The sequence below is a fragment of the Chlamydotis macqueenii genome, chromosome 1, assembly GCF_036417535.1.
Source record: "Chlamydotis macqueenii isolate bChlMac1 chromosome 1, bChlMac1.mat, whole genome shotgun sequence".
NCBI classification, from domain to species: Eukaryota; Metazoa; Chordata; class Aves; order Otidiformes; family Otididae; genus Chlamydotis; species Chlamydotis macqueenii.
This window is the reverse complement of record NC_141556.1, coordinates 214,682,521-214,696,769: the sequence shown is the minus strand read 5'-3', so window position 1 is coordinate 214,696,769 and position 14,249 is coordinate 214,682,521. Positions and strand designations below refer to the sequence as shown.

General features: G+C 51.7%; 1 protein-coding gene and 1 long non-coding RNA gene across 2 annotated transcripts; one reads left to right on the top strand and one right to left on the bottom strand.

Moving 5' to 3' along the window:
* Nucleotides 1-2,823: 2,823 nt before the first annotated feature.
* On the bottom strand, nucleotides 2,824-7,573 carry WDR73 (WD repeat domain 73). Its single transcript, XM_086739832.1, has 8 exons — nucleotides 7,473-7,573; nucleotides 7,321-7,388; nucleotides 6,645-6,733; nucleotides 6,008-6,096; nucleotides 5,007-5,074; nucleotides 4,243-4,407; nucleotides 3,749-4,123; nucleotides 2,824-3,214 (listed from the first exon to the last, which is right to left on the bottom strand). The coding sequence occupies exons 1-8, from the start codon at nucleotides 7,547-7,549 to the stop codon at nucleotides 2,976-2,978; spliced, it is 1,170 nt and encodes a 389-aa protein (XP_086595958.1). The 5' UTR covers nucleotides 7,550-7,573; the 3' UTR covers nucleotides 2,824-2,975.
* Nucleotides 7,574-7,761: 188 nt separating this feature from the next.
* On the top strand, nucleotides 7,762-11,620 carry LOC147602422 (uncharacterized). Its single transcript, XR_015257535.1, has 3 exons — nucleotides 7,762-7,881; nucleotides 8,222-9,972; nucleotides 10,134-11,620. It is a non-coding gene; the product is annotated as an uncharacterized LOC147602422 (long non-coding RNA).
* The last annotated feature ends 2,629 nt before the right edge of the window (nucleotides 11,621-14,249 follow it).

The window sequence follows — 14,249 nt, the reverse complement described above, 5'->3', positions numbered from 1 at the left end:
TTCAGAGGGAGCCAGGGAGGTGACGAAGGTTTCCGTTCTCCCGCAGCAGGGACTGGGCGTGATTCAGGAAACAAAATGCAAGGCCACGCAGTACCCGGCCAGCACGGCCTACTAACGAGATGCTTGTTAAACAGGCAGTGTCCAGTCTGCGTCCTGCTGAGGAAGTCCTCCCAGCTGGCGGTTGAAGAAGTTGTGCCCCAAGGGTTGGCACTGCGGGCCTTGATACGCCCACGAAGGAAGACCAACTGTCGTAGCGTTTGCGCTGTGCCATTGTCACGTGGGACAGGGCAATGTGGATGGCCCTGGGTGCAAACGGAGCTGTCCCGGCCTCTCAAGGAGTGGAGGGCGTGCTGCAGCTGCCAGGGGAATCATGGAATCTTTAAGGTTGGAAAAGACCTCCAAGATCATCAAGTCCAACCACCAAGCTACCGCCACCACCTCCACTAAACCATGTCCTGAAGGGGAACGGGCGCACGCAGGCACTGCCCTGCGACCTGCAGCCAAGGCCAGCCCGCGCCAATCCTCTCCCCACAAATACGGCTCAGCAGTCTGAGAGCAACGCAAGGTCTCAAAGCGGAAGTCCCCTGTCCTGAAAAACATCCAGCCGCCCTCCGAAAGCGCTGCCGGCAGCGGCGCTGCAAGCACCTGCCTCTTCTCAGCCCCTGATGCTGCACAAAACAGTCGCATTAAGTTTGTCCCTGCTCTCACAGTCCTGGCAAGCGCTGGTGGGCGTCCCAGGAGGGACGGTGAGGAGGCTGGAGACGTCCCTGGAGCAGCATCACGGCCGCTCCAGAGCTGGACCCTCCTCTGCCTTGCAGGCAGCCGGGAGCTGATGCTGCAGTGAGCTTCGCATCCCCGAAGGGAGCAGGAGGAGCCAGGACAGGGGGACGAGCCTTCCCCACCAAGGGCAGCACGCAGCCCGACTCTCTGATCAAACATTCAGGCGTTGGCTGAAGGTCCGTGTGGTGCGTTCCCGGGAGAAACGCCCTGACCACCCGGTGCGAGTTCTCCAGCGTCACGTTTAAAGGGAGCTCTCTCCTCCGTGCATAATCCCATCCTACGGCAGCTGCAAGTGCTTAATATTTTGGACATCTCCAGTCCCCTGTCAAATCTGGTTCAAGCTGGACAAGAAGGCTTAAGTTATTTTGGGAAAAGAAAAAAAAAAAAAGCGGAAGTTTAGACGAGTACAAACTGTGCTATTGCTTAAGCCCCGTTTCTCTAGAAAGCCAAGCAAGTTTGCTTCCCTGTCCCCTCTGCGCTACCCGCATCACCGTGGAGCGGGACAGGGTCAGGAGACGAAGGAGGCAGCGAGGAGGACGAAGCTTGGTTGCCGGGAAGACTGCAGCGCTCATCTCTCCTCAGAGCCCACCTCCTCCAGGGCCAGACCCTCAGCCCACCCGGGCGCTGCGTGGAAGGAGCAGAGAGGAGCTGCGGCAGCTGAGCCGCGCGCCTCAGTTTACCAGACCTCCCCCTCCCAGGGGTGCTCAAAAAGGATCCCCTGAGCACCAGGATCCCACTTGGGGAACCCTCCGTGCCCATCAGCCACCAGCTGCCCCTCGCAGGGGCAGAAATCCTCGCAGGCCCCTGGCCAGGACCCATTCACACCAGTTTGACATTGGCACTGCTGGACTGGTTTTGCTGGGGGCAGAAAGGAGGCCCAGGCATTCTCGCAGGAGCGCTTAGAGTTCTTTCCTCGGTGGTACAGCACCTGCTGCAGCTGGTGGGGACACAGACCTACGGCTTTGGTAGGTGAGAAAGCATCAGCCGCCCCCCCCGGCTTCGGGCAGGACACGCTCCCCCCGTTTCACACGCTGCTGCGTAGGCGGGGACGGTTTTGGGCTCGGAGTGGAAGAGCCCACGCAGCTCGAGCTGAGGTGAGCGGTGCGGAGCTTCCCTGCGTTGTCGCGCAAGGTGGGAGCAGGTTTCAGCCTTAGCACCCGCAGGCAAACAGCTGGTTGCCATGACACAGCGCCCGTTCAGTACATCGCATCCCCAGCCGCCTCGCGCGCCGTCCTCCCCCAGCACGACCTTCACGCCAGCTCGCCCAGCGCCGCACCCGTCCTCAACCGCACTCTCACCTCGGCTTACACCCGGAAAAGCGGGCGGCCCTTTGCAACCCCTCCTCTGAGGGAAGCAGAGCGGCGGTTCCCGACCCCAGAAATAACCGCGAAAAGGCACTCAGAGGCACGAGGGGACAGCCAACGCTGGGTGCTGGGACGTGGAGCAGGGGGGATGCAGCCTGGCAGGACCTCTGCAAGGAGCAGACAATTCCCCCCCCCACCCCCAAGTAACACCTTGGTAACAGCGCAGGCATTGCGAGAGTCATTGCCTGGTTTCCTCAGGCCCGGGAAATCACATCAGCTCGACCAAATTTAAATTTTCAGTTGAGAGAAAAGAGCCAAAAGGCACCGAGGCCTTTTCCTAGACTGGGTGCTCTCCAGTTACACAGGGCGGGGGCGAAGCTTGCAGGGCTGGGGCTGAAAAAGTTGTTCCTGCGGCTTCTGCAGGCTGCGTTTGCACTGCAACTTCCTGAGCGGAGGCCACCACTCGTGACACGGACACGTGACGAAATGACAGCGCCCCATGGAGCGTACAGCCTTACCCCCGGTGCTGCGGGCCTGGAAAGCGGCGGGTGAAACACGCCACAGAACAGCCCATTTCCTCCAACCGTCCTCGTGCTTTTTTGTCTTATTTTCTTCTGAACAGCACTGTGCAGATGTGACAGGGGCCTACGATAAAACGACGGCAGGATGTTCTGTGCTAGCAGACACGACCAGAACACAACCACAGTTATCTGAAGGCTGGTACGCAGGAGAACAAGCGACAATCACAATTTTGTGCTGTATTAAAATAGCACTCTTTACAGTTCATTACGACCGTCTCAAAACGGTGTCTGCATGCAAACCGACACCTCGCAGCCTACGCAAGCAAGAACATTGAACAGGAAGCGCACCACGTCTCACCAAAAACACCATCTACCCAAACTTCCCACAAGACTGAACCCAGTCCCAAACGTGCAGGGAACCATCACTTGCTGCTGACAATAAAGTTCTCGGTTTCTGGGGATGCCACGCGTGCGCTGTGACCAAGGGTGGGCTTCCGCCGCTGTCCCATCCGCCGAACGCGTGGCCTTTGTGAACAAAGATCGGCTCCGCTTCCCTGCCGGAGCCGTCCCAGCTCCGCGTGTCATACACGTGCACGGTCCCATCAAAACCTTGAATAAAGGGGAATCGGAGAGACCGCAGAAGTCAATCGCTTTGGTCTAATCCCACTGGGCTCACGCTGCGACAGAAACGAGGACAAAGGCCTGACAACCTGCGACAGCGGAGCTTCCAAGCCTCCGAGGAGCTTGTCTCAAGCTACCAGCTGATGGGGGGAGCACACGGGCCAGATCCAAAAAAGCCTGCAGATTCACTGGTCTGAATCTGCAGTGCTCTGGCCAAGAGGCAGCCTTGCTGCCCAGCTGGTCCTAGCACAGTACCGCTGTGGCCAGGCTGTCACTGGCGCTATCAGGGCAGTGTTTGCTGGGGGCTTGGGGTCTCTCTTCTCCCAGGAGGGAAGCGGGAGTCCCCCAGAACCCATCCAGGCCATTTCTGAAGTTACTGGAGAGAGGAATCTGTGCTCCAGCTGCAGCTCTGAACAACCACTCCCTAACTGGGGCGTTTTACAGTAAGGTGAACTGGGCCTCGGCAGAAATACAGATCAAGAAAAGCATCCAGAAAAGGAGATCTCTGCCCAAAGCACATACCTGAAATGGCAAGGCAGCCTTCCAGAGCGGGAGCCCAGGAGACGCACAGGAACTCCGCACCGGAGCTGGGAGAGGGAACTCTGCACCTCGCTGAGGCCAAGGACTCTGAGAGTTTTCTTACATCTGTGAGGGTGAGGTGTCCCCCGCTCGAGAGGCGAGCTACGGGCTGGGAGCTTGAGTCAGAGCCTTGAGGTCCGCGCCCGACTCCCATGCACCACCGCTCGCCACACAGCGCCGAGGGGACGGACGCAGCCTCCAAGGGACTCTGCGGCTGCCGAACGTCAGCCAGGCACAGCTGGCCCTTGGCACAGCAGAGGAGCAAGGTGTTGCAATCCAGGAACGCCAGGCCGCTGAGCTCCTCGCTGTTTCCAGAGGCTGGGAAAGAGAGGCAGAGCTCAGATGCCACAAGGAGCATTTGCACGATTTCTCTGCTGTGGTCTTGCTTTACCCAACCCCAGCTTTCTGAAACCAATCGTTCGACCTGGTTTGAATACCTGCCGTGTAGACTTTTTTCCTCGATTCCACCTCTGTGATTTGGACGCTGTCGAGTCTTGAGCCGTGAAGGACCCACGGGGCTCTGGCCGAAATGGTTGCCATTTTAGCCCAGGGTTGCCCAGCGCCATTTTCTGTAGGTATGGCGCTTACAGATTTAATAACATCTGTTTGAAAGAGATTGAAGCAGCTGTAAAACACATCAGGAGGCAACTAATCCAGAGGATTAAGCCGTTTCACAAAGATGCCTCGCAAAGCTAAAAGTGACCTACTAAACCAATAAGAAATCCAATTGTGACCAACCCCCTCTCCAGAATAAACCCTCTCTTTCCAACACAGCCAGCCAGGGCTGACAACAAGCCATTTAAAATCTAGCAAAATGCACAGAAAGTTGTGACTCAAGATGTTTGTGTTCAATGAGGAAGAATAAAACTTCTAATAGCATTTTGCACTTCCTCTCTGGTGGTTTCAGCATGTTTCACAAGCGCAAAGCAACGGCAACCCTTTTCTAGAATCCTTTTCTCTACGAATTCCCTTGGCGTGCCGTCGAGTCCACATCTTTCTAAGCCACCAGAATTGGTGGAGACACTTGTCTCGTGCCCTCCTCCAGCCCCTGCCACACCAGGGCAGTCAGTCAGGGCTTCACTGAGTGGAACTGGCGCTACTCTCCTCATTTTACGCCCAGAAAAAAAAAGAGGAAGCTAGAGATGCTTGACGCAAGGATTACGTTGAGAAACTACTTGGGCTCGGAAACACGTTCCCTTACCGGAGTCCTCTGCTGACACCTGCCAGACCTGGAGGGAGCTGTCTGGTGGGCCACTCGTCACCAGCAAGCTGAGGAAACAAAAAGAACCCCATAAAGCTCTTCAGGAGCAGAGAAGAGCCTTTTTTTTTTTTTGTTTGTCCCTGGCCTGAGACAAACTGGTCTGCCGCTCCTTGTGTGCTCAGGAGCTCCTGCCTCTGCGTGGAGCAGAGAAAGGGTCATAAGGACAATAATCCCAGAACTCCTCATGCCAGGGTGCTCTACACAGCCCAGGCAAATGCAGTCCCAGGCAACGGCACTTAATTAGCACATTTTCCAAAAGCACTAGACTAAGAACGGTGCAAAGAGCCCCAAAGAAGCAACGGGGGCTTGCGTAGGAGGAGAGCTGAACGAGTGAAATCAATCAGCCAGAGGCAAGCACGTTTGCTTGGTCTACAATCCATAGCAGGAAAAAAAAAAAAAAAAAAAAAATCTTTCTGAGCCTGGATATGCAGGGAGCGGTGGCAGAAGCCACTAGTATCCTGCTCTGCCTGCTGAGCACCTCCACGCAGCGCTGAATGCAGAAGGAAGGGACGGAAAAGGCAGAGCAAGGAAGCTACGCAGGCTCCCGTTGCTCAGGAGTGGCGTAGGGAGGCATCCCTGGTGAGCCAGCGTCAACATCAGCAGCCTCGCTTCTGGAAGAAGCTGAGGATTCAAGTTATCCAGCAGCAACTTCAGTTGCCCTGCCAGCTGCCCCACAAGATGCACCACTGCGGCTTTCAGTGCCAAAAACCAAGGTGCACTCCGTTTTGCTGAGCACCCCGATAGACGGCTCCTCTCCAAACACCAGGACGGGGTTCTGGGAAGACCACCACGTGTCGCTGGCCAGCAGCTCCCCACGCAGACTCACAATGCTCTCAGAGCTGGCAGGGTTGACCTGCTGGGTTGGGAAGCAGGAGCTCTGCCTCAGCGGACAAGCCCCCTCTCCACCTCCAGTACACCCTGGAAGGACCCTGTGGCCGTACCTGGTGTCCGGCACATATTTCAGGCTGTACACCGGGCGGTTCGAAAATCCACCGCATTCCACCTTGAAATCTCTCTCTGGACACAAGCCCTAGAAATCAGAGGCAAAGTCATTTCTTCACATTTAATGGTGCAGAACTCGGTGTGGTGGCTGCCATCTGTGCAAGCCTGGCTCCAGAGCTTTCTGCTTACCCAGTGACCAAACGCCACCTTCTACTTTAGCGTAGAGGTCACCCACCCAAGGGCCAACCTCGCTGCTCAGCAGTGTGGTGCCCCCAGGCTCGGGCATCTCAGCCAGTCCCTTCTTCCTTTGCCTGGGTGTCCTCACCTGTCTTATTTCCCCACAAAACGCTTTCACTCACACATGTGGAGATGAAGTTTTCATGGCACAAGCTGCCCGCAGAGCAGCAGGATTACATGACCGGCATGCCAACCTGCGCTACGCCAACTGGACGGCAGCCGGGTGACTTACATGCTTTACCTTTCAACTAGAGCTGCTCAAAACCTGGCCAAGCCCTTGTCAGAGCAACAGAGACCAGATAACAGCTTGTGAAGCCCAGCCTAGCCCAGCCCCGTCTCTGAAGACACCAGGTCAAGGAGGACGGAGCAACCTAGTGCCACACTAGCTGCAATACTCACCTGGGTCTCCTTCACCTGCAGCGTTGGCGGCGGGAGCAGCTGCAGGATCTCGTTCCCACCGGATTGTCCATACCCAGCTACACAGACACCTTGGTGGTGGGAATGAAGAACGAGGGACATGGTGAGGGATGCCCCCACCCCAGTCTGGCCCACCCTCCCTTAGCCAGACCCCTGGGTGTGGTCCATCTTGAACCCAGAGCCCCAGCCCTGGCTGAAACCTGGTACAGCCCCAGCCACTGGGGCTGGAATGGTTTGGGTGGGAAGGGACCTTCCAAGCCCACCCAGTCCAACCCCCCTGCCAGGAGCAGGGACATCTCCAACCACATCAGGTTGCTCAGAGCCCCGGCCAACCTGGCCTGGGATGTTTCCAGGGATGGGGCACCCACCGCCTCTCTGGGCAACCTGGGCCAGTGCCTCACCACCCTCACAATAAAGATTTTTTTCCTAATATCTAATCTAAATCTGCCCTCTTCCAGTTTAAAGCCCCACTCCCGGGACCCTGGCTCTACACCCTGGCCTAGCCTGACCCCATGGCCTCCCTTCTCCCCCCTCCGTGGCCCCCTGGCCATTTTCCCCACACCCAGTGCCCCAGCCCGGCCCACCCTCCCTAATTCTCCCCGGGGAGGCCCGGCCCAGCCCCTCCCCTCCCCTCAGCCCTGCCCGCCCCCGCACTCACGGTTCCCCCGGCCCCATTCGATAAGGCGGGTGGGCGCCTGCAGCTCGAAGGTGTGCAGGTCCTGGTACCTGAGGGGAGAAGGCGGGAAGGGAGGTTGAGCGGGGCCGGGGGATCGGGGTGAGGGGGTCCCGGGGGTCCTGGGGCTCCCTCACAGGCGCAGGGACTGCAACAGCCACTCGTCCGCCATTTTCTCCTCCTCCTCCTCCTCCCCAGCGCCCGCCGCCGCCATGGCAACGCCCGCCTTCCCGCCTCGGCGCGCCGCTGACGTCAGGCGGCGGCACGCGGCAGTGACGCTGCCGGGCGGGGCGGCGGAGGAAACCGGTAGCGGCCGGTTAAGGGCGGTCGGGACCGGTAGCGAGGAGGGGAGCGAGGGCCGAGGTCGCCTCCCAGAGGGGAAAAGCGGCGGGGTGTGGGGTTTGGGAGGGGAACCGCGTTATTCCCGCGTGGGTACCCCCTGTGAGGGGGTGTGGGGTGACCGTGCCCTATTGTGGTGTTGTCTTTAATTGCACATCTTATTTTAATGGTTGTAACGCTAAAATGTGGGAAACTGCAGGCTTACAGGTGGGTTTGGAAATATAATACAGGTGATAAAGCAGCGTGGCTCTGTGAATTCTTTTTCAAAATGCCAGGTTGGATGGGGTTTTGAGTGGCCCGGTGTGGTGGAAGGTGTCTGTGCCCAGGGTGGGGGCGTTGGAGCTGGATGGTGTTCCCGGTCCCTTCCAACCCAAACCCTTCTGTGAAATATACAGGCGATAAATTCAGAAGCGTGCCACATCTAAAAGCCAGCCTAACCTCTGCTTTTTGTACCTCTGTACGGTGTGGTGATTACGTGCTAGTTCCCAGCGAACCCTTACGTAGGCTTTGCTTTCTCATTGTTGACAATTCAACGTGTTGTTCTCAGGTCCTTCGCTATTTGCCCGTGTACCATCACAGTGACTCCGGTTCTCCCTTCCAAGAGGATGCTGCTCAAACCAAGATTGCAGGGCTGGGCCTCACCCTCAGCCCACATTGACACAACTTGATGGCTCCTTCAGCGATACGTTCCTCTCCGTTTCTCTCCAGCATAGGCTCAGACCAGGTGCTGAAGGGTCGGTGCAGCTGACTTGTTTCCAGCCTGTAATAGTGATGCTTCAGGATCAGTGGTGAAAACTGGGAGTTTATTACAGATTATTGTGCTTTTTCTGCCTTCTGGCTGGGTTTTAGCTGGCGTGCACGGTGTTGTGAGGCAAGCTGTGTCTGTTTTCTGTAACACGACAAGGTGGCAGCCTACAGCTTCTGAGGTGGCTCTGGAGTAATCAGAAAGACTTTGTTTTTACAAAAATACATCTGAGTGTGAATCTTTTGGTCTGTACCGTGTCTCCTATGTTATCTGACATTGTTTTCCCCTCACTTTTCAGCATGCTGTCAGTGTCAGTCCTGCAGAAGTTGTCTCAGAGGGATGGAGATGCTTCGGGCAGTTTTGTAGGGCAGTTTCCTGGGCTCCTGCAGTGCTTGGAGAGGTGGTAGGACATTCTGGCTGGCGTGACGGGTTCGGACTTGGGCTGTGCTGTCTGAACTCACTGCTTGGGGCTAATTCAGGGCTCTCAGTACGGAAGTGAGTGAGAAAGAAGCAAGGGCAAAAGCAGGTATAGAGGCGGAAGCGCTGTGAAAGCAAGGGCAGAAAGCCCTTCCTTCAGCCAAGAGGCCGTGTGCCGCTCTGGAAGCGGTAACTGGAGCTGGTTGATTTAAGAAGCGCTTCTCACCAGTGGTTACTTTCCTGACATCCTCCGTTTTGTCACTTCAAGATATGTTGGTATGAGAACTGTTCAGAGAAAGGATGGCAAGAATTCTTACGTATGGCACACCATAATATACGTGCAGGATGCCAGCCGACCTTGAAGACCAAGGAGGACCACCTCTGCCGCTGTGAGCATGAACCTGGCTGCTGTTCTTGAACCTATCCTGAAGTGCCAAGTCCTCATTTTTGGGAGATCTGGCACTGCTCTTTTCATCTCTGTTCTCAGAACTTATGAGCGAAATAACCTCCTTTGCAATCCTTAATTGTCATGTTGGGATGATCTGTAAGATCTGGCAGAGCCCTTTGGCTACTGTCACAGCTTTTTTTTTTCAGTTAATGAGTTATTGAGGTATGGCCATATTGCAGTCTTCAGGGGTGAGTGACTTTCCCTGCTGCAAGCTTGCTGAAAGCTTGAAGCTGATGAAAGATTAGAGGAAAGACGCTGTATTCATCAAATAAATTTTACTAGGTGGATTTTCAGAGACTTTGTACGAAGGGTGATCTTATCTGTGAAAATGTGCTGCTCAGCCCTGACGGAATAAGGATGAAATCAGTGAAGGCTGAGGTTATTATTCCTGGTTCATAGCTGAAGGCACTTATCTGTTCAATTAGCCTCAATGTGGAAACAATCCATTTGCTCTATATAAAGACGACATTTGTATTTCTCCCAGATGCAGAAGTGAGTCTTTCTTGATTCCGAGATTATTTGTCACCACAGAATCCCTGCAAGCATGTGGAGGAGAATGGGAAGCGAGAAGGTTTTGAGGCAGCCTGGCATGCATCACAGAGATGGTCTCTAAGACAAAATGATCTGAGCAGCTTTCGCTAAAGCTTCTGGGACGAGATGTGCGTGACTCCTGTGAATGTAGATGAAGGTTCCTAATATTTGCTTTTTTTGATGACACCATTGTTTTACAGCTCCAGTGCCTTATAGTAAGAGAAAACTGTTGGTTTGGTTGTTTTTTTTTTTTTTTTTTTTTTTTTTTGATGCTGATATAATTTATCAAACACTTGAAGATTTTTTTTCCCTGTGCAGGTATTTTAAGAACATACAATATCTGGTGAAGAATTCCCTGAGTGCATTATTTTGTTGGGCACGGTAGAGGTGATGGTCAGCACTGCTTCTCCAAGGGATGCGACGAGATGCTTGCTGAAATGAGCTGTTCCTCAGGCTGCAGACACTCTGCATTCTTTCATGTGCCTGTGGGCTGCACACCAAGTGTGGTTACTCCTTGTACATTTACGGTAAACTTCAAAGTGGTGTAGATGATTTCTGGAAAGTTTGGTAGATCTGCCTTTCTTGCAGCCTGACTGCCCTGGAGAGCCTAGCTTTTGGACCAAGTTGAAGAGTATTTCCCTCTGGCCCAGGCGGTGCCGGTCACTGTGACAAGTTAATGAAAATCAGGGAGATGGTGGTGGACAGTGGTGTTTTCAGGACCTCCCTGCAAGTGAAATACAATTTTGGGACTATTGCATTTCCCTTGTAATCATTGCTTATCTTCAGGCAGTGGTGGGAAGGCCATTTCTTCAATCTTAAGGACCTTTAAGATCATTGAGTCCAACTGTTAATCTAGCACTGCCAAGGCCACCACTAAACCACGTCCCTAAGCACCACATCTATAGACTAAAAAAATACCTATGATAATAGTGCTATAATGTATAGCTATGTCATCTCCATACAATAATAAAAATAACAAGTTGACGACAGTTTGAAAAAAGAAAAGCTGAAATAAAGCACAAGTGTCACAAACGGGATTGTAATTTCCTGCAGAAAATGTGAACAAGAACTTCAGAAATTTCAGCTTTACAGCAGTTTTCTCCCTCCCTGAACGGACAAGAGCCAAGTCCCAGCTCTAGGGGGAACGCGTTCTTCTACAAGTTCGTATTTTCACTGTTCAATGTTCACCATTAACTTACACACCACCAATATCTCCCTTAGTCACAGCCAACGAGCTCAAAGAGGCCTGTGCATGCCTTCGCTACGTATATATCCTCTGCTTTTCTGAGAAATAAGGGAACAAACTGATAAGTCAACACTGACTCTAGTTCAAATATTGGTTTGTAATACATTAAATTGCAGTGGGGTTCAAATTAACCCCTGGACTTAAGCAAAACCTGAAAAGAAAACACATTTCAAAGTTCTTCATAACGTTTAGTAGCAGAAGATGAAAAAACATTTCCGTGAAAAACTAACTTAAAGCAGGTTGGAGTTTTGGAGTCAATCATTCGTTTGGCGTAAGTTGGAACAGTAACTGCAATCCTAGAAGTTCTCACTGATTTCTCCCACTAAGTAAGATTTTTTTTTTTCCTCATTCCTTTCATATTTTATTCAGCCTCTTTACCCCCGCCCCATGATTCTCAAATATGTATTACTGAAACATAAAGAACAACTGAATTGAAAAACAGACTGAAAAGCTTAGCCACACTGACCTTTGTAACTTCTTTTTCTTCTTTTTCCGAGAAGTCAGAGAAATGATGTGGCTGCTCTTTGGTCTACCAAGCAGATGGTAGGGAACGGGGAGGTGGCCTCTGAGCCACTCATCCTGGCAATCCGTGTGTCCTTTCAGGTACGATCTGTGTTCTTGAGGTTGTGTTTGCAGTCAAGTCTCTGTGGGCTCACGACACTCAGCCTAACGAATTCAAAATGTTGAGATACAGCCTGCCATGTGCCTACAGAGACCCTTAAAATGGTGGTCTGGACTGCTGCCACAGCAGACGTAAAACACCTAGGAAGCAGAGATGGAAACCCTTGGAGGAGCGTGGAGTCCAGCTTCCTCCTAGATAACAAGATAGTTGCTGTAAACAGAAATGGGAAGAAAACCTGTTTATTTCAGTGAAATAACACAGCTGTTAAAGCTGAAGAAAAGCAAAACTAATGTGACAGATTTGGGAAGCGTGGCTTCCTCCAGCTCCCACAAAGCCAGTGATGCGTGAGGCTGCTCTCGGAGCCGTGCACCGGCTACTTCCAGCCCTCTGGGGTTTTACATCCTGAAAAGAGGCGCTGCTCTGGCTTAATCCTCTTCCTCTGCGAGGTTCTTCTGAAAAATAAAATGTCACGGTTAGTACAAGTAGATATTAAGTATGTATTCTACTTAAGCTGAGGTTATTTTGTTAGCAGGCTGGTGGTGCACAGTCCAGCGTTTACAGTTTTAAGGAATATGTACTGGTACAGCAGAGCTGTTTGGAAGGATGCTCTGCCACCGGGTGAAGATGGTTTTTTTTTTTTTTTTTGTGAAATTCACAGTCACAGGATCCTGGGGAGGCAGCAGAATAAGTAGGTTCAGAGGGATTAGACGCCTCTGTGGAGGATGAGTCCAAAACAGTCTTGCGATGTTCAGAGAGCACACGTGATGTATTAACAACAAAGCTGGCAGGCTGAGCGTACCTTTCCTAAACCACTACTTCTGCTCTCCTCTTACTTATTTGGTGGGTTATGCCAATACTCGGTTAAATTTTTGATTAACCTTATTATCTATCCATGTGGCTAATCTTTGCACGATGCTCAGTGCTTGATCTAATCAGCATCTTGTGACAATGACTGCCATACTTTAAATACTGACAAAAACAAGTCACTTTCTATGTCTGTCTCTTTAGTTTCACTTGTTCTGTGAGATGTGGTGGACCTTCTCAGTGCTATATAAAAAGAAGCATTTTTTTTCACTTCTTCCTAGCCCAAATCTCTTGTGTTGCAGTTTAGCTTAATCACTTTTTGTTCTGTCCACAGTAAGCCTAAAAAGCAAGGTCTGAGTTGTGGTTGCCTTGAATGTGTTTGGGGTCGTTATCCAGTGTTCCCTCAGTCACTTCTTCAAATTATGGGACCCACTTCTTGCGGTTTTTCCCTGAAGACCATGAGTTTCTGACCCCAGGGCTCTTCTCTGGGCCTCCTGCATGGGCAATCCCTAAACCCATGGTGCGAGGTGAGACCTTAGCTGCTCTTCTTCCTTACTGTATTTTCTGTTTTCTGGTTCCTTATCTGTTTTCTTCCGCCTTTCTAACTAGAAGAGGCAGGATTTTTTTTTTTTTCTTTTCTTCCCAGGGAGCTTTTCCTTGGAAAAGTTGATCTGATGAAACTGCATCAGCTTTGACGTAGTTTAGATTAGCCAGGTTCCTGGAGGACCGAGCAGCCTTGCTGAACAGCTGCAGGCACCGCAGAAAAGCCCCGTGGCCAGGACCAGAGCACAGCCTTGAACGTGGCTCTCCTGCCTGGCAGCTCCCTGCCTGGACATTATGATGTCTGCCACTTCGTCTTCCTCATTTTTTGGGAAAACATTCTTATTTTCTGACAAGGGCTGGTGTTTTGTTTGTGCTGTCTCAAGCTGTGTCATCATGCTAATGCCAGCTCTTGAAGCAATCAGTCTGAACGCCCTTCTATTTATAGGAATTCGGTATTTTTACCCTAAACTGTCCTTTGACATAAACCAAAATGATTTTCTGCAGGTATGCTGCGCACACTCTTTAGAAGCGTTCTCACTGGCAGCTTTTGACTTGCACTGAAAGAAATGGGAGAGCAAGAATTACTGAGAAAGGAAGAAGATGTTTGGAAAGTACCGAGAAGCTGCGGTTTGCCAAACCCCTTTAAGAATGTTGTTTATAAGCTGAGGATGGGAGAACACACTTACTTCTTGAGGAGGAGGACTGGTATTATGTTTTTTTCATGTCTTCTAAGTCTAAGGTGCATGAAGTAGCTGGGTGCTAGACAGTCTTGCTGCAAAAAGCAGAACAAACCATGTGTTTTTTCCTGCTTGTTGACAGAGTAAATTAGCCCAACGAATCTGAAGCGTGTCATGTGCACAGCTTTGTCGAGGGGAATGTCATCGTTCCTTTTCCGGTGTGTGATTTTGAACATTCTCCCAGTCTGCAGCCGCATTCCCATATTCTTTCGTTTAAGCTATTAAACCCGTTTGACCTCTGAAAAATGTGCAAAACGGTAGGAGGATAAGAGAGTGTTTATCCTCTGCACACTATTTAAAAATCTTTCTTTTTTTCAAGTTTTGTTTGCGTTTTTCAGTGAATGAAAAAAAATGAATATCAAACAAAGGGTAAAAACAAAAGGGATTAAACATTCCAAAAGAAAAAAGGCAGAGCCATTTAGAAAAACCTGAACTTCACGAAAAATTATCCTGAAGTTAAGCAGTAATTTTGGCTTCAAAAT

Bases quoted from the DNA above. Each gene is read 5' to 3' on its own strand.
- WDR73 (XM_086739832.1), bottom strand. From the start codon at position 7,549: ATGGCGGCGGCGGGCGCTGGGGAGGAGGAGGAGGAGGAGAAAATGGCG. The intron at 5,075-6,007 runs GTACGGCCACAG...TTGTTTCCTCAG, and splicing joins AAATATGTGCCGGACACCAG to CTTGCTGGTGACGAGTGGCC. The intron at 4,124-4,242 runs GTATTCAAACCA...TCTCTTTCCCAG, and splicing joins GAAAAAAGTCTACACGGCAG to CCTCTGGAAACAGCGAGGAG.